At 35.6% G+C, this 27,384-nt stretch overlaps 2 protein-coding genes across 3 annotated transcripts; one reads left to right on the plus strand and one right to left on the minus strand.

Annotated features, from left to right (window-relative positions):
* Positions 1–298: 298 nt before the first annotated feature.
* On the plus strand, positions 299–5,751 carry LOC107223861 (integrator complex subunit 8). 2 transcript variants are annotated; one of them, XM_046735049.1, is made up of 12 exons: positions 299–625; positions 708–1,122; positions 1,227–1,464; positions 1,871–2,107; positions 2,251–2,496; positions 2,580–2,829; positions 2,978–3,388; positions 3,645–3,899; positions 3,988–4,231; positions 4,318–4,436; positions 4,769–5,122; positions 5,209–5,751. In XM_046735049.1, the coding sequence occupies exons 1-12, from the start codon at positions 508–510 to the stop codon at positions 5,241–5,243; spliced, it is 2,922 nt and encodes a 973-aa protein (XP_046591005.1). In that variant the 5' UTR covers positions 299–507; the 3' UTR covers positions 5,244–5,751. The 2 variants fall into 2 exon arrangements, with proteins under 2 accessions (XP_046591005.1, XP_015519172.2); XM_015663686.2 differs by having other exon boundaries at positions 301–625; positions 4,769–5,118.
* LOC107223863 (oxidative stress-induced growth inhibitor 1) lies at positions 5,568–25,901 on the minus strand. Its single transcript, XM_015663687.2, has 7 exons — positions 25,133–25,901; positions 10,677–10,867; positions 8,344–8,705; positions 7,591–7,868; positions 7,221–7,489; positions 6,553–6,984; positions 5,568–6,449 (listed from the first exon to the last, which is right to left on the minus strand). Exons 2-7 carry the CDS (start codon positions 10,750–10,752, stop codon positions 6,184–6,186), a joined length of 1,683 nt encoding a protein of 560 aa, XP_015519173.2. The 5' UTR covers positions 10,753–10,867; positions 25,133–25,901; the 3' UTR covers positions 5,568–6,183.
* Between the last annotated feature and the right edge of the window lie 1,483 nt (positions 25,902–27,384).

Raw genomic sequence — 27,384 nt, forward strand, 5'->3', positions numbered from 1 at the left:
GATAAAACATTACCTCAATGTTTCTGAATTTTTTTAGTTAGTCTTTATATTGTGTTCTGTAACCGTGAGCTATCGAACCCTCTTATTGTCATTAAATTTGAGAAACTGCAGATTTTTTAAATCTGTTCTGATCTCTCGACTTATTGGTTTTCGCTGGGCACATTTTGCCACCTTACCCATGTATCTAGAAATGATTTGCATCTGAGAACAACAATCCGCACGGCTGTGTGTCCGGTACATAAAGGCGTCGATGCGGATTTTGCATTATTAATCATGGCCCAAGATACTGGACATAGTGCCTGATTGATAATGACATATAATATGCATGCGTGTACAATAGATTGCCTGCCCGCAGGCGGAAAGCATCGAGCTTGAAAATGTGCGTATTTCTTCAGTTTCTGTCATGCGGTGCAATTATGCCGAAGTGACGCTAACCTCTCTGTAAAGCTTGACATTTCCATCAATGAATATAAACTGAATTTAAATCATCTCTAAGCAAAAATAATCATGGACGTGGATTTACTGCGGCCAGGAACCGTTCCGATTTCACCTGACACAATATTATGGTTCGAGTTTCTCTTGAATCCGTCTTTGCTCCACGAACATCTTTCCAAACCGTTTCCAGGTTAGTGATAAATTGTTTTTGCAAATAGATATATATTTAAAGAATTTAGGTTTTGATAATATTCACACAATTTCCTTTTTAGACCCATCACCAACGGATCTGATAGTAAAATTCATGACAATAAATTTGGAACAAAGAGATAGTGATGTCAAAACCGTTGATGTCGACACAAACGAACAGCAGCAAAACCTGAACAAGTGGAGTCTCAAAAATTTGGCACTAAAAATTCTTTCGCTCAAAGTAGCTGCCTATTTGAAATGGGACCTAGATAGTTTGGAGACAAAATTATCGCTGCCAATGCAGATTTCACTGCTGCAGGATCTGTTTTACGTAGTGACAGAAACCATTGTTGAAATTCCAATGATACCTGAGTACCAATTGAATTCCATGAGCGATCAGCTTCTTTTTACAGTCGTTCTTTACCATAGGTGGCATTTGAGAGCGATCGTCTGTAAGTCATTAAACAGTCGACAGATCAAACAACCGTTTGCTCACATGTAAGCATTCAACTACTGTTTTTATTTTGTTCTGATCATTATAATATTCATTTTTATCTCTACCAAATATCATTGCCTGTGTTTCACTGTCGATTTTTTTGTAGCCCAGGTACACAAGAGGTAACATATGTTCCTCCTGCTGTGACCGACGATATAATGAGAAAGCTAGAGACGTATCTTCCCAACACCATCAATACTCTGAATGCTGTTTTGGAATTAAATGATATTTCACCAAAGGTCTTATCGTTTGAGACATTTGTTATGCTAACTGAGGATAGTACGGAGTGCAAACAGAATTGGGAAAACATGTACAGTATAAGCATTGAAGAATTCAAATGCCAGGTATATTTAAAATTCCGTATATAATTGAGCTTCATTTTTTAATAACCCCCTAGCTTTTTCTTCAATTTTGTTCGAGCTTATTTTTCTCGTATATTTTGTGTTAGAAGTGTGAATCAAAATGTTGTTTGATAGTCAACTTATGACAAATGAAAACGTCATTCCTCTGATTCCTAAAACAATTTTACAATACTTTGAACGATATTGATTATGTAAGTTGGTGTTATGTTGCACATGGTATTACACGCGACTACCTTATTCAATCATTCTGATAACGGCTAACTGCCGATTTATATTCTATTCTAAATTTTTTAAATCCATCATCAAGTATAATTTGCGTTTTAATTTACATATATTTCAAAAGAGAGCATTTTTTTAAAATGTAAACCACTGTTCTATCAATTTACAGATACACTATGATCTTGCAGTATTTCACCTCCTCCGGGAGGATTATGAAAGCGCCAAGCGACACGTTAGCGGTGCCAAAAAACTATTTGAAAAGCTGGACACTTCTGTTCCCTTGATATATTGCACAGTCCAAAAGGAATATCTGGATGGTTATTGTCTGGCTTGTGAAATACCAGTGGAAAATATCAAGACAGATCTCGTTCAACAAATGCACTCGTCTATCAAAGACCAGTACACGGTATGTACAATATGGGGTTTAAAAAAAAAGTAACGTATAATCTCTACCCAGAATAAAATATATATCTATTGTTTTAATGAACTGTGGTTGTCAAAATCTTAATTATACTCGAATTACATCACATGCATCGCTTATTCTTTCAGAACATCGTACAGGTGCTGCAGGCAGACAATGTGAGCAGAGAAATTCCTCAAGTTTATAGGGACAATTTAGAGTTGGATATACAGGGTGGAATGGTTAATAGAAAGATTATTGTAGCTCGTGATTTGCTTGTACAAATTCAGTGCCTTAATTTAGTCAGGAAGGTGCTTGAAAGCGAGATTCTCCTTGGTGACTATATTGCAGAAATTAAAACTGCAGGTGCAAAGGGACTCAGCACACTTTTCTGGGTACAAAAAAATTCTGTACAAATATTTATCATTTTATTTGAGTTTTTTTTTATTCAATAAACTAGCACTATTTTTCTTTTTAGGCTTTTGGTAGTGTCATAGACAAAGTGACAGAACTGGATAAGAGGCGTATTTCACGGTTCTTATTGTATCTTGTACTGAGTGGTGAAATAGACGGACTTGCAAGTCAATTACTTGAAGATGCGAATCTCAGATCATTATTCAATGAAGAAGAATTAGAGGAAGTAAAGAGAGAGGCCGAACAGAATGACCTTGAGATTCCAGATTTGTTAACAAACAACGAATGGGGAATTCAAACAGTGACCTATACACGTAAGCCTGAAACGAAATTGTTTCAAATCCTTAATTATTACATAAATTTATAAAAATATTTATACTCGTAGAATTTGGCTAGAATAAATTTTATTGACAAAGTATTCCAATTATATGAATGTGAAGCTCACAAGCGTTGGCATTCCAGAAAACTCAAGAGTGGACATCGGTACTTTGGAGCAGCGTATAATTCTGTCTTACAACCCGCATGAAATACGTGAACTTTTAATACATATTGCCAGTACGAACCGAAGGAAACCGATATGGCGAGTGAACAACTGTTGGGTACTTCCTATTCCTTTACAAAGTGTGGTAATGTCATTGCCAAGAGGCTTACTGCAGAATTATTCCTACGTACTCCTAGCCAAAAGTCGAGAACTTGTCACAACCAAAGACTTTGTTGGTGCTAAAGAGATGCTGAATATCCTACAACAGGAAGTGCAGCTCAATGTAGCTGGTGGCAACAGTTCAATATTCAAATTATGCCAACTTGTGGCATGGGAAGCATTGTTGATCGAAATATTGCACTGTCTCTACGTCTGGCCAGCCAATAATATTTGTAGGTATAATTTGTATTCGTTTGCTGTTGAAAAATATGAATATGAATAATATTTTTCGTTCATTCGGTCCTACAACCGTGTGATTAAATTATGCCCCGTTTTGATGGTGATTGCTCAGAATACTAGCTACTTGAAGATTGAATAGTTGTTGAACATGGAATAATGAATCTACTTTTACTCGTCAATTTATATTGATGTAATTAATGAGTTTACATACTGTTCGAAATTATGTACGACTGAATATTTATGACGCAGGTGACATGCAAACTTTGGTTGGGGAGTGTAAACAGTGTCTGGGTGCTTTACAAGCTACAGATCAAGTTATCCCGCGACAAGAGATAATCGAATATTGCATAATATTTTTGCTGAATATGGCTGAATGGGATTATTTAACAACTATAGAAAAACGATGGAGTTACTCTGAGTTTGCAGCAGCGATAAGCACAGTTTGCCAAGACATTGTTAAGCACAAAGGAAGTAGAAAGTTCCCCAGAGAAGCCTGGGACATGGGTAATGAATAATGAAAAGTTTCACTACACACCTACATCCAAAAACAAAGTAAAACGACACAACTGATTTCCGTACTTTTATAAATCAGTTCTAGCAGTGTTTGGGCCGGGCAGTCAGCAACCGCAAAAACGAAGCAATAGCGGATCTAGTGGAAGCAGTGCTTCTAGGGATGCTATTATAGCAGTAAGTGGAGCTCTCAGTCGACTTCGAGAACCTACTGCTCTCACAGCAGTAACATCGCTACTGGCACGGCTGCATAACGTTCTCCGTGACGAATCTAGCCTCGAGCTTCACACCCAATACTTGAATCTTTGGCCGGCTGCCGTTTCCAAGTATGATTATGTTATGAAATTTTTTTTACTTATCTCAAGAATAGTAAAAATGGGGATATATTTTTGTATGAAATTGTTGTTTGCAGTTCTAATTCGTACAACACGAGGACGATTGGGGAATTCTTGTTTCAAGTTTTGTCTCAAGCGCTCAAGTATTACCCGAGTAATGTTTCTTGGTTAAAATTGATGGCAGATCTTAATTTTGGTGAGTTAGTCATGACCGATAAAATATGAACTTTGCTACTGCAGTTAAAAGTCTTAGATTGCCGAAACATGATTTTATCAGTGATAAAATTAAGCGCCGTTTTAATCAACATTGTAAAGGTTTCAAAATTAATAAATTTTTATCAGCATACATAGAGCTAAATTGAAGTGAATAATCAGTGAATTCACCTTCAGCAGTTAATTAGTGATATCAAAATCACTTGTTTCTAAGCTTGCCAAAATATGGTACGGTACTGATGAAAGTTGAACACGTTTGACAAAATGAGTTACATCGATCAAATTGTCAGCCTGTTTATTTTATGCATGTTCCAGTTCTCGGCTATCACGAAAGTGCCATGAAGTATTACCTTGAGGCCACGATGGTTGCCAGTGATCTCTTCAGCCAGCCTGTGCCACGCACTCAGATTGATGATCTCGTCTATCGGCGAATGATTAAATGCTGCGAGCACTTGCAATGTTACACACAAGCAGCAGTATTGTGTCAATTTTTAGAAGAAGTAGATTATGCTTTAGCGTTCAAGATGATGTCTAGCGATCGGAAGAGCTGCGCTGCAGCTGATGCCATGGATGCTTATTATCACTGTATATGGGACACCACGGTTCTCGAGTTTCTTATATATTTACACACTAAACGAGGCGAGCACCATAGAAAACAGCTCGCGGTAGGTAAATTGTTGAATATACATACTAAATACTTCTCTTTTTGCTGAACTTGATATGATTTTATGTTGGAAATACTTTTTCTTTTTCAGATCAAAATTATAGGACTGTTAGAATTAAACTCTAATAATAATGAAGAAATTCAACGCGAAGCTGCAAATATTCGAAAAGCAAAATTTTTGAGAGCTTTGGCCAAACAATATGTGTATTAATTAATTTCATAGAAACATCTGTACGTTGAATTGTGTAAATACCTTGAATTGATTTCAGTCCATGAATCTATCAATAATAGACGTTTCTAACATAGAATTCCCTTATTTTGAAGTGAGCATATCTGCGAATAGAAATATCGTTGAGGAAAGAATAAAGTCGAAAACAGACAGATATAGTCGTATATTTTCACCCGTAGCAAGAGAAAATAAAGGGAGAGGAGATAAAGAGCGACACAGGCTTTAATAAATATAGTTTAATGTCATTGGCTGATTCATAAATTATTTTGCGAAATCCAAAGCAGTGCTAGGTATCGTGTGTTCTAGAGTATCACAGATTAATAAATATATTTTATAATCTAGATTATTAATAAAACTCTTCAACAATGCCAGTTCGTATCTAACATAAATAAAATAGTCACTGATGGATCAGTTGAAAAACCAAAAAACATGAAAAAAGCATCAAATCGAATATGTTCAATCATGTAAATATGTCTCATATGTTTAAATAAATGTCCTTGTCTATGAAAAACGCCTGATCCGAAAATTATAATAATAATATATAAAAAGTAATGAAAAATAAAAATAATATACTTAAAAATGATATATATATATATATATATGCGATATCGTTATATAAATGCTTACATTCCAAACGGTATGTACAATTTGGATAACAACAAATTTAATGACAATTGAGTCACTGTAGTATATTAAGTTAGTTAGCACTACACACACTTTGAGCAAATAAGTGAATAGTGCGTTGAGGTACCGGCATCAGGTAGTAAGTGATGCTCAATGCAGATAGGATTTGAATGACGAGGATGTTACCACACATCGCCCGCCATTTGTAACACTTCATTTCTTTTTAGCTCGATGTGTGACATTACAAGTTGTGTTAAGAATATGTGTTAGGACCCCAAATGCTCCGCCTTGAGTAAAACGAACAAAGTTATCTCCCGCAAGCGGTCCGAGAGCATATAGGCCTTTAGCTGGTGCACGATTAACTTCGTAAGTGAAATCGTCAACAAGTATGGGGTTTGATCGCCCGTCTATAGGCTTTGATGGATCTTTCCCCAGTCCTAAACCGCTTTCTTGTAAGAACGAAAGATCTGGTCGAGAACCTGTAATGTAAAGATTAATTTTTGCATGTTTAAGAACTATCATTTTAACATCAGTTTTTTATAGGTGAAAATAACGTCTCAATAATGACGAACAGTAACATACCAATGAGAATTGCGACAACAGACACTTCAAACGATCGAAGCTCTCCGTTTGGTGAACAGAGGGTGACGAGTTTCTTCCCATTAGACGAACAATTTGAATTTGGATGGAGATCGACGAGAGTATAATTAGAAAGTGCCTGGTATAGTGGATAGTTAGTCCCTCCGTCAGCCATCATCTCATAAACTTTATGGTATTCTGGGTACATAGAAGGAGGCAGCCACCTCAGTCGATCACTGCCGACGGATATTCCATTCTTTCCGACTCCTTTTTCTCTCTTGACATTATTGTTGGACCAGTATTCTGTATTGTTGTTGTTGTGACGAAAAGCATGAAGAACAGGAATACCTCGGAAGCGAGCGGCGGTCACAGCGTCCGCTGCGCTCAGTCCAGCTCCAATGATTAAGACAGGATCAGCTAATCTGTCTCTACATTCTGAAAAATGAATCTTACCTTATTACCATATCAATTGTCATGTAAAGCAACGACTGAACTCGGCACGTCAGAACTTGTGTCGTACAATAAACGGGTATTCGTGCAAATTTCCGCATCAATTGACTGTGAGTAAAAACGTTGCCGCAAACTCCGCGTTATCTAGGGTAAAAGTTACTTCAGCTTAAAAATTCATTGCCTGATCATTAATGAATTCATCACTAATGCAATATACTCACGTTGCATGGCTATACAATCGAGCTTTGTTTCTAGATCATTCAAGTCGTGGGTTAGCCAGTTGGAGTTGGAATCTTCACCGGGTAATCCCAGGCGATTCGAGTGGTCAGATGCACCTGTTGCCAGAACTACCCTTTTAGCACGGTACTCAAAGCGTTTGCCACTGTCGTTTTCCACACCTTGTACTATCCATTTATATTCTGAGGTATCGTTCTCTGCATCGCCATCTTTCTGATTATTTACAGGCCTTACAGACGTCACTGTGGTCCCACTATGGGTAGAGGCAAAGTTGAAGCGACATTAAAACGAACTGTGAAAGAAGGAAAACTTTCCAAGTAGTTGTGTAAATTTAAAATTCATTCGCATACCTACCATCGAAAGTACTTTTCGAGCTTCTGTATCCTCACGTAATCCCTAAAGTATTTAGCCACCGTCCCAACTAGTACTCGTCCAAGTCCTTTATAGCTGCTAAGCTTCTCTTGCGTTAGGAACGGATTTGGGATTTGATCGCCTGTTCCTGTTGACGTTAAACTATGATCGTGCACTTCTCGCTGCTCTGCTTCGACCATCGATTCCCAAGTTTTGATGTCGAGACCGGGTAAGGACATCCACCGGCTGAGGCTGATTGTTAAGACGTTAGGATCCATTGCCTGGAAATTAAACACACAGTGTTAAAGTAAGATGCAAAACGTTATTTTTGAGATTCTGTATCGAGTGAATTAACTATGTCAAGGGTAATGCAGCGACCGTAACACGATTGTCTATTTAACATTATTAGAAATAATTATATCAAACTAACCCAGATAGATTAATTGTTCAGTGTCAAAGTTGATTGAAAAGTGGTTACAAATGGAATGTCAGTGGATCAATGCTACTCGTGATAAAAGTGATCAGGAAAGAATGTGTCGGTACAGTATTTAGCATACATAGATATTGGACATTGAGTTTCAACAGTGATTAGCGAACTGAGGAGCTTATTGCATGACTTGGACTCATGACCCATTTTGGAGAAAATTTTGAAGGTAATTGCAATCAGTCCATTTCTGGGCTTCTTGTATTGCTGACAAATAGTACAAGCATGAGGTCTAAACATTATTAAAGCTTGACATATGGAATTTATGTTACCTGCCACGCTCCGCCAGGCGCACCTTTCCCCAGGGCAACATGATCAAATACTTCGTGGTCTTCGCCGCCACTTTCCGTGCCAGGAGGAATCCATGTCAACAGTGGTGGCAGATCGAGGCCTGCATCTGTGCATGGATGTTGCAAGTGATCTATCAGAAGCGGCAGTGGTCTTCCACCGTTTCTGCCCTCCAAGCCCAGCGAAAGAGTCTCAAGGCCCCATCGAGTGTTGCACGCTAAACCGCTGCTAGTTCCATTAGCAAGTCGAGCTGTCAACATTTCATCACCCGGATGGGGTTCCCCTGTGTAATAGGGCCAATTTCCAGCCAGCATATACGAAAGGCAAATACTGCTCGGTCCATTCCCTGAAAAGGAAGTAGTTTTTTTATTGCATCTGTCGGACGAAGAAGTTTTGAAAAATTTGTAGAGGTACAGACTGCAGGAATAGTTATAGAAGTGGATTTACTATTGTATTGGCTCATACAGCCGTTTCAGCAACTTCACAAGTTCCGAAGAAATTTATAACATTCAATAAGAGGAACTTCTTTGCTAATTGAATTCATTTGAGCATGAGATTTAAAAATTAATCGTTGGCAAGAAATGTTTCAAAGCTTGTTATATTTTTATTGTAAGACTGATTTAGGGCATCTACTACATGTACATACATACCTATACATAAGATATATTATACATGATACGTGTAATTAGAGTTCAGTCAATATTTGTCTCATTTTTTTTATATTCAATGAAATAGGCTGAGTCTTCTACATAAACATACACAAGATTTCTGCTTCGAAACAGTCTGGAGATAAGTATACATTGTAGTTGCTTCAATATTTCGTCTTGTATAAAATAATTTTACCTTACTACTAATTGGTTAATTTTGCCTCTGGATTAACATATTCGTATTTCTTTCACTTAATTAATGCGTAAAAGTATAAACAGGTGTATAAGTGATATCGTCAGTGGTAGTAATTAATAATGTTTTGTTTCGACCTTTAATTTTCGAAAGTTAATTGTAACAGTTACGTAGATAACAACGTTTTTGTTTCTTGTTTGTCGTTGCGCTATCGCGTTATTAGGTATTGAAATTTAACTGACACAATGAAAACAGGACCGACGAATTGTTTACTGGATGTATTTTTGCGAACATACACTTATAAGCCAATGTTTCTTTAACTTAATTCTGATGCTGTATCTTGCGCTATGTAAACGCATTCTTATTCACATACATAATACATACCAATTTTAAACTTGCATTACAACAGAAGACAACATTGATTGTTCACGATATGCAAATATGAAGCTATTCATATATGCGGTCTATAACACACACGTATACAGGGTGTCCCATTTTAATCTTACATCTAAATTATCTCGAAAACTATTGCTCTGATCAAATTTTGTTTGAAACAAAAGTTTTAGAGTTCAAAGGGGGACGTTCAAAAAAAATTTTGTTGAAGGTCCCAAATTTACAATAGCGACGCTACGATGGCTGACATGGTTTTTTTTAATGGAAACCTAACTTTTTTTTATGACAAAACAATGCATTGCATTGAAACTAACAACTTTTGTAAGAAACATTTTTCGATTCAGATTGTGGTTTTCATGTTGGAACTCCATTTTTAACTATTTAGCGCTGTCCGGAAGGTACCATACAAAACCCAAACAAACCCAAATAAACCCAAACGAACCCAAACAAACCCAAACAAACCCAAACAAACCCAAACAAACCCAAACAAACCCAAACAAACCCAAACAAACCCAAACAAACCTAAACAAAAGTGTGCATGCATCTGTGTGTGCGTGTCTGAGGTTGCACGATTGTGGGCATGTTTGTTTTTTTTCGCGAAGAAAGAAATGCTTATCGCACGATAAGAAAGTCGGACTTCCCCGGAATAGTCAACTTTTGTTTAGGTTATAATATTCAAGAGTGAACCGCAGTGTAGGCAATTATGCATGCGACACGCGTACGAGTGAATTTTGCGATGTAATTTTCTAGTTCTCTAGGCTTTCATTAACGACGTAATACTAACTAGACAATTCTTGCTATAATTTAATTACGCGTGAAACAGCCCTCGATAATCGGTTAGTACTGGAAATAATTCCAAGTCCGAAATAAAATCGCAAGCGTGTCAATTACGGCGGCCATGTTGATTTTTTACTGGCATTTCATGAATCTTCTCGTTAAATATTGATCTAATGTTTTATTAAGCTAATTAGAGTATTTGAATCAAAAAATAGCTTCTGTCACATAAAAATTTGAGAACTAATGTCAAATTAATAATATTACATAGGTAAATAATATTATAGAAGTAAAAGAATTTTAGTCTTACCTACGATGACGACATCTTTGTACTGGATGTCATTATCTGCGAGATCTTCCGTGTAATGACAATGATCCTCGAACATTTTACCGTAGATCGATTCACGAAGAAAATTTATCTTGACGACTTATATATATCTATATCGAGTGTGTATATAAATATTATTGGATGTAAATCAGTCTTCCGAATTTCCTTATTATCTGCAACAGATGTGAAAAAATGCAAATTATTATCTTTATCGTAACGAAGGTAAAAATTCACAATAACGCAGTCATAATTTTTATTATTTCATTATATGCAGCCACTCGTTATGGAAAACTAGTACGCGTAATAAGTAAACTGTGATCTTAGCGTAAAATCGAACTACGATTATACATTAATGCACTGGTTTTATCATAAGTGAACAACCTCATGCACGCATACTTGAACAAATATTAAATATGTAGGTACACGTATTACAGAAGTGCACGAGTATTTGGACGGTCGGCAGGCACACGTGTGGCATTCCAGCTGAACTCGATCCATTTTTGACCTCACGTGTTCGGATTCAGTTCACCATTTTTTTTTTTTTAATGAAACTGAATCGAACCGAGTCTTTTATTTCCGCGAAATTTTTTTATCATACCTGCCGTTCTTGAAAAAAAATCATGACTCGAAACCGTTTGACTCAAAAAATCTGAAAAAAATTGATGGTCTTCTTGTGGGCTGATAAAATTTTGAAAAAATCTGAGAAGTCAATCCGAACACACGAGCTCAAAAGTTGGTTGAGTTCAGCTGGAATGCCCCATGTGCTTTTCATGGTCAGTGGTTATGTTTATGAACCGTATATAGGTACATAAATATATTGTTTAACCCTTGTACACTTAGTCGTAATTTTCCTCGGTAAAAAGCAAACCCATAGAAATATGTCGCAGTGGTTCAGACACATAGCATATACTTAATTGAAAAGGTCAATTTCTGTACAAACACTGAATTTTTCATCACACATGTGATTCAATTACTATGGTTAATCACTATATAATTTCTCAGTAAGAACCCGATGACATCAAATGAATGAATTTATTACCGTTTATTACATTTTATGATTGAATAGTTACCATCGGGAGGGAAAGAAAAAAAAAGTCAACATTTGTTCTGGTTAGAACACAGAGTGGAAATAATTATGACTCTATACGCATCGTTGATTATATAAAAAGAAATATTTAGCAAAGAATTCGTACATTAATTGACTGATTTAACAGTTACATATAATATAATATTTGTGAATCTTACGTTGAAAAATTTGTCGGAAAGTTTTTAATACAAGCAAGTGTCAGATAATTTATCGGAATAATTTTGCTTATCTTAGCAAAATGACCTGTAGAATCATGAACTGGAATAATCCAAACCAAATGATTAGTTTTATCTTTGATCCTGCCAATTCAAGGGTTACAGAGATTAGATGAACATACACACGTATGACAGTAATCGTAGAGAATACACATAGATACAGGTATACACCTACATTAAGTTTAAGTCTTGCGAATCATCGTTGCGTGTATTACATTGGAACTAAACTATCATATAACATACAAACTCGGAGCAATTAAAACTGCAATTAAAAGCAATTAAAACAAAGTTTTCAACTTGCGACGTTTAATTCTTCTCACTTTACATATTAATGACAATTAACCACGAATCAATATTCTGGCGGCTTGCGGTTATTGTTTCATTTCTTCCGTCTTATCGGCATTGATATAGCGATATATTATCATTATAGTTATTTTCTTTTTGCGAGATGAAGTTGATATTAAGGTCTCGAGATATCTGTTACAGCCATTTTTTAAAAGCATGATCGAATATATCACAGTATATGTATATTATAAAATGTAGCTAGTTTTCTTTTCTAAGCCGCGCAGACTGCAGTCGGTCCAGGTTCAGAAGTCCCAAGGCTTATTTCTTCGTATTTTTTACCTACCCAGAGGCATGCATAGATTATGTAAATACATGTGTTTATTCGAGGATCGACTAGCCTAGAAACTCATACACGTCTACGAAAAATTTGGCGTCTTGCCTATTATGTATACGTGCATGGATCTGTGTATGCGTACGTATATACTTATAGTCACCACCCTCGAGGCTGTCGGAGAGGTCTAGTCTGGTTTGAACTAGGTCAATTTTTGCAACATTATTTGCAACATGGATAAAAAAAAAATTCCCCACCCATTTGTATATGATCTATTTCTTATATTTTTTCATACATTTTATGTACCGTATAATTAAATTCTATATGCGTTTCAAAATCGCACGGTTTTCAAATATAAACGGACAAGCCAATATTATTGGTTGAAAAATATTTGGAAAAATTTTACCCTGTGGTTTAAAAATTTGGAGTGGTGAGTTACTAAATAATTTTGTGCGTGCAGGTACGTTTTTTCTTTTTCTTTTCTTTTCTTTTTTCGTGCGTCTCGTAATAAATCACTCGCAAAAAGCTATCTAATATAATTTTATGCAGCAAAATTTACATCGGAGACGAGAACCAAGTAAATCAATCCGGGCATCGTCCGTTTCTCTTGAACAAATACACGAATACCGTATTACATACGACATAATAATCGTTGGAATTGTGAAATTTGAATACATAAATTAAATATTCTATAAAACTTCTAACGTGAGTTTCAACAGGTTTAATCTATATAGGCACGTGATGTATCCGATATGCGACCGTAACATTGCCCCTGCTTATTTAACGATGTGCCTAACCGGTTTTAGGTATAATTTAACCCACGCATAACGCACCGCTTATATCTATACGATTTCCCGTGTATAATATACAGCATTCAAAGGTATGAAAGAGCGAACCCGCCGGCAGGTGTATTAAATTTGAATCCCATTCGTATCGCCCTTTTTTAAAAAATACCGCGTTCCACGTCTTTCGGAGCCGATTTTTAAAAAATTAGGTGACCGTTTACATCACACCGAAATTAGATTTTAGTCAGAATTTAACGTACCGAAGTCAAGTTCACTTCTTTTCGTTTCCACTTGAAAAGAAAAAGAAAATATACAGTCGTATACTTGCAGAAAACTGAATCTGAATAATATATTTATGAACATGAATGTATAAACTTGATCTTTGCATATGCATTTATGTAAATACGTAAAATCGCGATTCATTAATTTCTCCTATCATACCGTATAAATCAGTAGCGAAAGTATGATTCTTAAAAACAGTAAAATGCGATTATATTCCGTAATAAGTGCGTTATAGAAATTATGAACCGTAAGAATTCGATTATTATACTGTTTAACAATTATTACTAATAACTCGAAATCATCATTCACAAATTTATTTTATCGTTCAAGTTATAAAAGGTTAACGTAGTATGGAAAATCATTTTCGCGCGTATTTATACTGTAAGTTGTATAATATAAATTGTCCGTATACGCGATCGCATGTTGTAGCGAATTCTGCGTACAAAATTCATCGACGAATTTTATAGCCCACTCTATGTGCGTACTGCGGACAAACTCTTTCGCCCTGCACATTGTCTTGTACTATACACAGCGGGGAGTTTGATCACTCGGCTAATTATAGCAATTACACCATGATTCAACTTGTCACATACACGTGCGTATGTCAGCCCAAGTCGTTCATAATTCCAAACGAAATTCCTATCGCGATATTATCCACATTGGGAATATCCATTAGAAGTCAATGATTCATTGTTCGTAATAAACATTAGCCAATTAATTGCAACTAGCTCTGGCGAGATTTTTATCCTCGAATTTAAAAACATACATTAGCTTCTCTTTATCAAATTAATTACTGAGATTACATTAACAATGTTGATTTTTTTGAAAAATTGGAAAATTCGAAGTCGTTCATGATATACGAGTCGGATTTTCGTCTTCTGCGAGGATTATAGTTTTTATTATCCGAATTTAATGGTCATTGTATGATTAAGACCGTATCAGTTAACACACCTCGCATCTTCGTGCATATCTTATAAAATTCTAATTGGACTGCGACTGCGTTCCTTTTTATAAAAGAGTAATTACAGATGTACAAAAGAAGATTCTTGCGAGTATTATACGCTCTGAATCTGATGTATGTATGTATTATACATACCTATGTTAGATATAGAAATTATACACATGCGCATCATGTTTTAGTTGCGTAACTTTACGAAACTGGTCTACTGTATATAGATATATACGTATACATATACAAAACATTAAATGCGTGCTCAGAATACATAACGTGACTCGCTCTTTTGGTAAAACGATACAATAAAACACCGTGAATACGTCGTAGTGATATTAATTTGGAAGATGTTCAATCGTCGTTATTTTAATACCATCTTATAAAAAAAAAAACGATCAACGTGTTATCAAAAATTGTTTTACTAGACTAGGTATACATACTTTGATACATAGTATACTATATACACTGAGAAAAATTTTTAGTTCCGGTTATCGCTCAGTCCTTGACTATTTTCAATTTTTACCACAATCGAAACATATATTTCTAGGTAGAAAATGAAAATTAGTTTTCTAGCTGTTACAGGAAAGTTTAGTATTCGTTACTATTCTTTCCCATTACGATCACTGTTACTATATTTTCTTGCCACTGTTGCGAAAATTTAATGCTTGTGCAACGATAAATTGACGTTAAAGCCTTGTTTAACTAAAAAAGTATAGTAAACCGAACAAACTGATTTTGCGTTGCAATAACCAAAAAAGGATCGACAATATCGCAAAATGGTTACCCGTACCTCGTTTTTCGTAATTCCAACAACATTCAAACAGTTTTTTTAACGATACCTGTTTTACTGAATTTTTGTAGTTACTGTAACAAATGAAATTTTTCTCAGTGCACCTTGACTGACATCGTGTGACAACTTAACATTTAGATTAACTAGCCGTAAAAATAAAAATCAAATAAAAAAATCTTCGTTTATATGCGCTTTAGTAAAAACATCAATCTTCTTCAACGATTGGCGAATCATTATCTTTATCTTACTTTTACTCAAGCTGCACTGCTTAAGATTACAGAGGTCTTTATAATTATATCACTGTCATACACTGTGCAGATTAAATTTTACATCGATGTGCGGAAGGTGAGATACGACAGTTGGAAAGGTTCGTTTTTGCGATATTACGCAACGAGAAAGCAAACTTTTAAATATAACAAAGATTGCGTGTATTATATGTATCGAGGAATGAATGACAAGGCTTCGGTAAAAGATCGATGTGATAACGTGCATTTAACAAGAATTTTTATGAATGCGGTAAAAAAAAATTTACACAAGACTAAATAGAGACGGTTTCAATTCATAAGACATTTAATCGTCCCGGCAAAGAATACGTATGTACCAGATAGGTACGAATATTTTAGCTTCGAGCAATAGAAAAAATAAACTCAGCACAATTTATATTCGCTTGGCTAACATTTTTACCGCATTATTTAATTTCGCAATTATTTGCAGCGCATAAAACGTTATCGAATTCCTGGTTTTATCAACCTACGGTTGAAAAATAAAAGAGGATGACTTATTAATGTATATATAGATATATATATATATACATACGTATGTAGGTGTCGACGTATTTGCGTTTATCGAGTAAATAGTGAATACCGAAGAATGATTTAACAGAGGTAGGTAAGGCTAAATTTACATCTAAATTAATATTCCGGAATGTTCTAAATCGCTCTGCTTCGGTATTAAAAAGCTCAACTGTGCAAAGCGATTCCTGCATTGTTCGCATAGGCGATCCAAAGGGCCCGGAAAAAACATACATATGTTCATATGCGTCAATCGATCGGACCGTTTTTAATTCCATTCTAATTTCGCGAATCAAAAACTGTTACGAGTAGGCTTGAAATATTTTTACAAAGTTTATCGTGCCACAAATGTACAAATCTAATTACTCTGAGGACGAATTTCAACTTCATTGTATAACAGTTTTCATATTTTATACTCTGGAATGGCGCCAGCCCGAGGATTATAGTGCGGTTAAGTAACAGTCTGTAATAAGTTATATAACACCTGTTGTCTGGTAGGCCATGTGCGAAATTTACCGATCGCGAATTTCGCTGCGATAAAAATGAAGAAGAGGACAGCTTATCACGGTATGCAACCCGATGTTATGTTATAAAAACTACTTTTCCATGGTGATAGAAAACGTTTTTGTTTACGGTATCAATCCACAGATCGATCTCGTCTGCTTTCATTATTTTTAACACTGTATTTTTACTGTAATTGCGTTAATAATATTGTAATCGAAAAGATTTTTTACACCAGTGAAATTACACTGAAGTCTAAATTCATACTTATAATTGAAATCACACTTGAAATCTGCTGAAATTAAATGATGCGGAAATATTTTATTAAAAATAAAAAGAAAAAAAAATAACTTGTTAGTGATATTTTGGTGATACCAGCGTCAATTTTCCGAGTGTAATTTTGGTAAAATCACGTACTGTAATACCTATAAGATTGTTACAAGAAGAGTGTTAAAATTGTATTCTTAGCTACTTCTCTCCCTCTGATTATACATTGATTGTGAGAAAGGCGACGTGATAACAGTTTCCTTGACTTTTTCATTCAATAATTGTCAACACGTCCTATCACCGCGAATCCCAATGAGAAGTACAGAAAATAGGAAAAAAACAGATAAAAAAATCATCACCAATGTTATTTGAGTCAACGATAACGACCACTAATGTTACAACATTCTTTGCGATTTAAGAAATAAAACTGTGCAACTTGGAAAAACACAAGTTAGATATCGACAATTTCAGGAAAGTTAATATAATCGAAGAACGTTAAACATGATTAAATTCTAGTATTTTTTATTCGATCCTCGTGTATCTGGGCTTAATTTTCTCGCTAAGCAGACCCACACAAATACTTTCAAAATAATGGAGAAAATTTTCAGATTGTAGTTTAGTCAATAACCCGCATGAAAATGTAATTCTTGGCTATCATCTGTTGCAGCGCGATTACTCGAATCTGTTTTTAACTGTCGTATGTTAGCGATAACACATAATTTAGTTTTTTAGAATATTTATTCGTCAAGTAGATTACATCTATGAACTGCAGTATAACTAACCTGTCAGCATTGCTTCCGACTAACTCCTGTGTCTCACACACTTACCAACTAGGATTAAAAGTCCCTAGACCTCAATATTAACCATTAAGGAGATGAGTGTTCGTAAATTTTTCTACGCCAAAACGTTATAACCATAGATTATAACATTTAAGATTATAATCTACGAAAAACTACGTATCGTTGCGAAATCCAAGTTCACAAAACTAAGAATCGGCCCAAATACTGTACTTTTGCGTAGAAATTTCGTTAAAAATTCGTATAAATTTTCCTCGAAATTTATAGAATCATTTTCGCCAGGGAACATTGTTGGAAATTTAAAAAAAAATGAAATCTCCGTCTCTCCTTGAACTTCCGTTCGATCCAGATTTCATTGCCTGCTTCGCCGCATTTCCTCAATTGCCAATAACGCATATAAACAGTCTTGCTTTTTCCACATAACAATCGGAGACCTTCGTTTCGCATTACAGCGAAGGACGGCATGCTCAACGAGGAAATCGCGGTGGTTATACCTACAATAATCTCGTGCGATCTGACCTCACGACCACACTTGCCAATGCCAGTTTTCGAATGTATGCATGTTAAAACGCTTCGACTTATAACCGTGGCAGTCATTAATTTGTCCTTGTTAGTTTTTTCCGCCACGTTCACGGCTCTTGTTATATGTTATATATACTCGTGTCCGCATTTGCGACATTTTCTTGTTCGACCTTTTGTTCTTGGACGCTCCCTCCGGCTGTTTTTGGCATCTTATAACACCTAGAACGGGTGTCTTACTGCAGGCTTTTTACGGATCAATCACCTTCACTCCAAGGGTCGTAGTCTGCAGACCCTCTTACGGAGCTGCACGACTTAATTCTGATGTGATTGTGAGCGCGGAACAGCGATAAGAAAATGCGGGTGTGATGAGAATGTAGGTATAGTGGTAAAACGGTGTGAGGATAAAAATATTGAACGATAATTCCTTGAACTGTAGTTGTTTTTCAATTGCAGTTTTTGTTCGAAAAAATTGTGCGCAGAAATCAATATTTCTGGACGTAATAAACTTCTTGTAGAGTTTATATCGAAAAAAAAAACAACAACAATCAATTCCAGTCTCACAATTTTACTACACTTAATCGTACATCTCGAATTCTGCGTTCATATTTTGCCGACAAATGAATTTGCAGTACAGAAAAGAAAAACGAGAAGTTTAAAAATAAAATCTATTCAATGATATAAGAATAATGACGCGAATATCTTGTGCCTTGTTTAACAAGATTAATAAAAAACGATAACAGCTGGGTGGAAAATTTAACAAGCTAGAGAACGACGCAGAAGGACGTCTGTTCATGTAATAAATTATTATACAGCGAAATTAAGTATAAGTCATGAATAAATTTTTTTCCCATACCTACTATGATTTGTATGTTATAAAATAATCATCTGTTAATCAGTAATTTGCGCGTGTCGGAATTTTCAAACTCCATAGATAGTTTTTAGGATATCTGTAAGTAATTAGGGTGTGCCGAAAAAAAAACAAAAAACAATATCAAATGCGCATCAAAATTTCGGTAGAGCGTCTGAAATAGAATATCTCAACCAAATATGAGCATTTAATATTTATATTTAGAGGTGCCTATTTCGTTTTTTCCACTCTCCATTTAAATTACTTATGAAGAATGTAAATATAGATTCTTAGAGGAAATTTCAAGCTCTATAAAAAAGTACTTAGACAAAATTTTCCTAACTCTAATCGATTACGAGATACTCGGCTACAAACACTGAGTCGTTTTGAAAATCTTTTAATCGGTTAGAGTTGAGAAAATTCTATCTTAATACTTTTTTCTAGAGCGTGAAATTTCATATGAGAATTTGTACGTAGATAGTTTATAAGCCAAGCGACTTACGAGAAAAAAAAATGTTAAATAAATGTCGGACTTCCGTTACGTGTTATTTAAATGGAAAATGGAAAAAAAAAATATGCAACTCTAAATATCGATATTAAGAGCTCTAATTTGGATGAGATATTCTATTTGAGACGCTCGTTCAAAATTTGAATTTTTTGGCACACCGTAATCTGTGCAGACAATATCAATTCCGAAAAGTATCAGAGACGCATTCCATGCGTCAAAATATTTCGAAACTGGTTTAACGTATAATATGAACTGAATAATAAGCGCAGGTAACGGTTATCACACAGGATAATGTATGAAAATTTATGTAATATCGTTATATGAAGTATGATTTGCGTATATTTCACGTACGTGCCTCGCTCACTTGCGCCAACGGGCATACAATATGTCTGTTCACGATAAAACTGCGAGATTAAAATGCGAAATGACGTATACGTAATTCACCATTTTTTAACGAGTCATGGTCGAGAGCCGCATACAGTTAACCGCGTTGAGCGTAAACGCTGCACGTAATTATTATGAACATTGCAAAAACGACGATCCATCTCGCAAGACTGATTCGCAAATCATGCGGACGGTTAAAAATTTTTCATCATCGTTATAAAAATATCGGTAGAAATAATTTCCATGTCTTTAGTAATATTGATCTGACTATAGTACTTATATTACACCAGCTTTCATTACTCCGACCAATCATTTCATACAAATATGATTTTCGGCAGTATATTATACGTCACGAATTCGCGCTGTATCCAAAGATATTACACATACCTACTGTAATTCAAAATTTATTCCACGCGACGTATAATTGCGTCACCTGATATTACGAACAGATTACATGTATAGTCAGCCGGTAGAATATAATACGCAGATATAAAAATGTGTATTAGATAAATGATATACATATAGAAAGGAACGAATCATTCTAGAAGCACTTGTAAAGTTTACCCGTTATAGATAAGTCGTCATAAATTTGATACACGTATTAAATAATACCGTATAATCTCCGTTGGGAATTGATTAATTCAGTTGATGCACTTCGGTTAATCTTTTTCATATGACCTTTAAATTTTGACGCGAATCCTACTTCAGAGATAATAATGATAATAATGGTGCGAAGAAAAGTCGAGAATTGTTTGTGTCGTTGTTATCTCACTTTCTGCTTTTCCGAGTCGCACATTGTTATGAAGAGAGAGAGAGAGAGAGAGAGAGAGAGAGACTTGATTACATATCGGTATTTAAAAGGCAACTGGCTGTCTCTGGGGTAATAAATTACAATGACACTCATAATTAATATTACAGTCGTTGGTCTTCGCGCTGTGTTGTTGTATTTTTTAATTTTATTACAATAGTGATTTTACAGTCTGTCAAGTGTCAATCATTAAATTTCTAATATTTACCGTACATAATGATTATATGACACGTTATGTGCTTAACGGTTGAGGTGTTGTTATACTAAATATTGGGTATGCATATTTGCCAATGACAAACTTGCCGCGAAACAACTTGAGCAACTCCCGTCATGATTAATACAGTCGAGGTGAAAGCGTTCATATGAATTAATTTTGAAAAAAAAAAAACTCGTTACGAGTATAATCTAAACCTATCGATGATTAGATTTTAAATTCGACATTATCTATTCGTGCTTGCAACTGATCTCCGTTTGTCCTGTATAAATACTGAGAATTCAATCTACGTGTACTTTGATTTTCAGCGTAAATGCGTAACGTATCGGTTGTTTATTTTGTGGAAATTTACTGAGCACTTGATATTTCTGTTATAGAACTGATTGTGTGCATGCAATAGATGAGAAAATGATAAAGTTGAGTAATCATTCGGCACGGGACAGCGACAAATATTTCCTCTGCTCATCAAGTATTTGATAGAGGGTCACATTTTATATAAATAATATACACAATCACGTGCAGCAGGTGAACGAAAAACTGCATTGCAAGTCCTGATTCGTATTCTTGATTGGTATTTAAGGGTAATTAATTTTTTCTCCTTTTTTCAGATTGTTTTTTACTGGATTTTAATCACAAGCGTTATATCAAATACACGGTGCTAAGAAAAAGAGCACATTTTACTCGAAACTGCCGGAAAAGAGGAACACATCAAGGTTTTTGGTAAAAAAAAAAAAACCCGATTTTAGTCCGAACACAGTTGTTTTTACCGTTTCTAGATTAAATTCTGCATTTCACGAAGTATATTTGACCAAAAAATCTGACGTGTCCCTCTTTTACTACGCTTTTGATTGATATTTCCTCTTTCATGTAGCTTCCGATAAAAAATAAAAAATTAGCAAGCGAGCTATTCTATAATTAGACAAGGAGAGCGCGATATATTTTTGTACGTGCATTTAAATTTTTTTAACTCATTAACGAACATCTCATTACTGAAATATTGTAATTCTTTCTTATTCACGATCAGATGCGTAATTGAAAATTTCACGTTGTCGGTACTGGTTATACTGGAATAAAGAATAAAAAAGTTCAGTTACAGACGATTCGCAAATTCTTCGATTATCACATGTCCTTGAGTCGTTCCTCGCGAATCCCTACGTCGGCCTTAATTTTGCGGGTGTTCGGAACTCCTATAATATTACAATATAAGGTTTCACAAACAGTTGCAGGCGTTCGAAGAAGCCTGAGAACCAAACGAGTACCGAAACTCCGTTTAAAAATATGCAAATAACTGGGGATTTCCGAACTTCAAGAGAGTTGTCCATGCATTATAGAGTAATAAAAATCCCGACTCTCGTTCGTTCCAAGTTAATTCGCTTAAACGTGCAGTAAGAGCTGGACCAGTGCCATTTATTATCCCACACATGTGTCTAATGACCCAACCTTGTCAAAATCTCAAGTGTAAACATAACCGGTTAAACACCGCGTATAATCGGAGAGGATTTGAATATCAGAGGCAAAGTGCGGGAACTGGTCAGCCGATTTTGCGTGATTGTACATGTGTTCAATATTACGACGTACACGTGGGCGGGTTTTATCAGTAGCCGAATCTCAAGTTCAACGATAAAACCGAAGGCCTTGATTCCTGTAGCCAATACGTAGTGACCGGTTTAGTATTAGACACGAACAAACTGCGCTGCGATCAAAGCCCTTTCATTGCGTAAAGATTGCTCAAGTCCCGCTTAGAAATAAACGATAAACGCGCCAAGCACTTTTTGCGCGATATTGTAATACATTAGCAGCCCGTTGCGGCTCCATCAGCAAATATTTTCAAATCGTTCTCGTAGAAAAAGTATTATAGACACAGCCGCGTGTGCTCTTAGCGAACTTTTTTTGTAGAGGTCATTGAAATCTTGAAAACTTGAATTGAACGTAACTTTCCTCTACCGGTAAAAGTTTAGTCAGCGTTCTCGTAAGTGTGTGCGTGTGTGGGTGAGATCCCCTTCCGAATGGGCCTAAAAATATCGTTATATCTTCAAAACCATTGATATGGATTTAACGAAATATAGCTTAAAATCTGGCCAGATGTTTCAGCTATCGACAGGGGAAAAATAATCAGAATCGGTTCAGTAGTTCTGGAGTTATAAGCGAACATTCGAACAGAGATAACGAGACGTTGAGTTGTGTATGCGTAGAGAAGGGATAAGACGAAAAGCGATTCACCGGAAAACCGAAAATCATTCTAGGTTTGATTCTTTTCGTATTATACAACGTTCCTACGCATTGCATTGTACTGCAAGTTTCAAGGACTTTGTTTCAATTCAGGACTTTAATCTGTGCGCATAAATCGAATAGGAATATATGACGTAGTTAAGTTGTACGTGAATATTGTCTGTAAGGTGTAATTGCACCGGTTATTAACTCGTTTATTGACGTCGTAAACAAGAGACACAATAAACGGTGATTTATATATGTACATAATTAATTTTTCCTGAACATATTCTTCCGTGTCTCACCAGGTCGTCTTTTTCGTTCTCGGAGAATGCAACATATTTCCTTTCATATCGCAATTGATTTTCAATACAAATTTCGGAATGTAAAAATTACATTCAACCATAGACGATTCAACGCACATCGATGTAAGCTGCGAAAAAAAGTTTTATCATTCTGTCGAATTAGTGCGAAGAACATAAATCACATAACTCGCAAAACTTCATAGACTAATCGTCGATCGCAGGTCAGTATTTTACAATACAAGAGCGTGGGATATGTCCGTTTGTTTTCTAGAAACATCGCCGTATTTATTTATGACTCGGAGTTTAACAAAGTGTTGGACTAGTTTTGTTTTCTTACCTGTTTCTCTTTTCTAAAAACGGACACCGTCCGCGTGCAATGGAGATACGAACTAGTTTTTTTGAATCTTGACTATACCCATGATACGAGCAGGGTTGCAAATTTTTTAATGAAAAACTAATGGTTAATGCATTACTTTTTCATTAAAAAATTTGCAACCCTGAATACGAGCGCGTAGGTACGTACCTATAGCGTAGAAATACATAAGTTCGTCACAATCCTCAAACCGATCGATAACGTACCTAGGCACATATTATGTAGGTACACATGTACAATATATGTATACATGCGCAGGTATAGAATAATAAAAAAGTGTTCGCAAACAAGCGTGGATGAAAATTATATTTATCTAATTTGCCCTACTTGAAAGGCCGGTCACTACGTACGAATACCTTTACAAAAAAGAATGATAATTTATGTAAGATTGTGTAAGATTTCTGCATGGCCAACCACCTTCGACAGGGATTGTTTGTATGCTTTCAAATATACAATGGAGCATGTAATAACATCGTACTTGTATCGATCTGTTATGGTTTCTTTATTTTTACGTCCGTTACATCGATAGAACGTCGTATAGAGGATGTGTTTGAAATATGCATATCACCGCGTTCGATTATAAGTCGTACCAACCTATCTATACGTGCCCTTCCGCAACGCGGAAGATTGATTCGAGCGATATTACAAGTACCTATAACGATATTTATCGGAATTTTTATCACGCTTATCGAACTGCATGTCAGGCATCGTTTACTCGATGAGATAATTTTACCTTACAGAAAACAATCACTAAGTCAAATATTGGACAGGTATAGTATGGTATCAGATGAGTGTATCATTCGAATTTGAATTTAACCATGGACTACACATAGCGTATAGGTAAGACGGTATGATGCGCATCTAATATATGTAACATGTAAACGTCAGAGTGGAGGAACCGCATATGCTATGGAAATTTGAGACGTTAATGTATTTTTACTACCGTCACGTTCAAAGAAACGTGCATAATAATGGCAAGTAGAAAAAGGAAATTTTCACGGTATTCTGATCTGTAAAAAACTGAGGCAGGCACAATAACTATCGGTTTTTTCTCGTGAATTGCCTGCAGCTTGTACACCACGTTGCGTAACGTAATCAACTTTACGACGAATATAAGCATGATGCGGTGAGAGAAGGTGAAATTAAGTGAGTAGGTAACAGATAAAGAATTTTAAAAAATACTTACCTATATATTCACAGCTTCCGCGGTGAAGTGGTTGTTAGAGAAGTATAATTATATGTTTAACAATGGTATTAAAATAGTATTTTTACTCCCTTTTTTTAAGTTCTTTAAAAAATCTTCATATATTTTCAGAGAAAAATATACAATATATTCGTATGATATTTAAATGTGTGTATAAATATTTTTGTAATTAATAATGAATGTATTAGTTTTTATTAACGTTTTATTAATGTGTTCGTTTTTTTTTCAATAGTAAGACACCGTCTGATCAGGAATGAAATGTAATAATTACTTTTTTTTTATATTTATTTTTAAGGCAACACTACATACAGTTACATTCGGCAGAATGTATTTGCGCCTGTTCGTGAAATCGCGTTACTTTAACAAACTTGATACCGGTTTTGGCTCGCGTATAGACTTAGATTAATACGCGTGATTTGTAAGATCGCGACTTCACTTTTACTTGTCGCAAATATGATAGAAGAGGAAGAAAAATAACGTGCTTCTACTCACACAACTCGTACCAAATGTTAATAAAGCACCCGCCTTTACGCGAAGACGGTTACCGGCAAACTGAATCTATCCCGCATGTGATGTCGGATGTCGAATGCTAAGGTATCGCGTGAACTGGATACGCAACTCCCACTCTCATTCTTTCGGATCCAAATCTATGACCAATAGTAAAATACTTTCGCAGGCGACTTCCTTTCACGTTCAGGGGGTAGATAAAAAATTTATATTAATACCGAAAGTGTTATCGATTAGATTTTTGCTGCGGCGGTTTTTCACTCTTTTTATTTATTTTCTTAGTATTTCACATTTTACAAATTTATACAGTCATATAGTTTATTCTTACGTGAAAATTGGAAAGAAAAGCCTTTCGACATGTGTCATATACAGGCTGTTTATTTATATACTCTTGTAGTATGTGTCTACAATATGTATTTTTATGTATACACATACACATGTAATCCATCTAATAATATGTATAAACGTCTAATTTCTGTGAAACGATTTCAGGTTTCTTCACGTGGACATGCGTCGTTGAGAGCTAAAAGCGACAGGAGGGTATTGATCTGCGCAGACGTTGAATATTTTGGGAATCTCCACGGCAACTTCACCGGGGTGTTCTAAAATATGATTTCACCATAGATTGGATTGGCGAGAGGTGTCTTCACCGATCAACTATTCGTTTTTCAATTTACCTATCTAAAAATGACGTCACGTCTCTCCGGTTGTGCGGTTGCAGCTTAAAAGTGCAGTTCAAGACTGGGGGCACATGTTCCTTCAGTTCGATTTTACACGTTTTCATATTTTAACTGTTTTTCTAAAAATTAAGATCGTTTATCAACAATTAGAAAAATCGAACCCAATAAAAACACCCAAGTCTAAAGATTGGAAGACACAGAATACATTTATTAATTTTTGGCGTACTGTGTAGACAAGCTTAGGGGTGCGCTTCAAAATCAGTTTCCAGTGCTGTCATGCATGTTCTATTTTTTTGGCGGTACCGAGTTCGTGGGTAAATCTGCCTCTGCCCTAGGGAGTTTTTAGCACTGTAAACTAATTTTGGAGCACATCCTAGAAATGATCAGTGGCAGTGTTGCCAATTTGATGGTTCCGTAGCTGGATATGGATTTCTTGAACATCGAATTAAGATTTTTTTGCCCATTTTGCGACACATCTCAAGCCTGGCAATTTTTTAAGGAGGTTCGGAGAATCCTGAAGATTTTTAATAGCCCGCAGTAATTCTTGCAGTCATTTGAGATTGCCTAACGTTACGTCTCAGTCGATAACTGCGGCAACGCTCTCTCTGCGCCTGACCTTTACGAACGTGCAGTTACCATAAGAGAACCTTACCCACTCTTACCATAGTTCTCGGATCAATACCGACATACACAGTTACTATCATGTCTACATACGTCCCAAGCTTAGAGCATATATTATAAAAAATCACTAATTTTTTCAATTATATCTCGCTTTAATTTTAGTATGTAATTCTACAAAATATAGCTGTATGTGTGAAAAATGTTTTACAGCCACAGTTCATGGAAATTAACCATCTGAAAATAATTCGTATACGTGTTAACACATACTCTGATGTTCTTTTACAAGCGCAAATAATATATTTTACTCTATTCTATTTAATTAAAGTGATTCAAGTGCGCCAATCGCGCCTACTGCCGCATTCATAATTCACGAATCCTATGGCCGTGATAGACATACGAACCACAGCGCACTCTGCCGGCGAGGCC

Source organism: Neodiprion lecontei, chromosome 3 (genome assembly GCF_021901455.1).
Source record: "Neodiprion lecontei isolate iyNeoLeco1 chromosome 3, iyNeoLeco1.1, whole genome shotgun sequence".
NCBI classification, from domain to species: domain Eukaryota; kingdom Metazoa; phylum Arthropoda; class Insecta; order Hymenoptera; family Diprionidae; genus Neodiprion; species Neodiprion lecontei.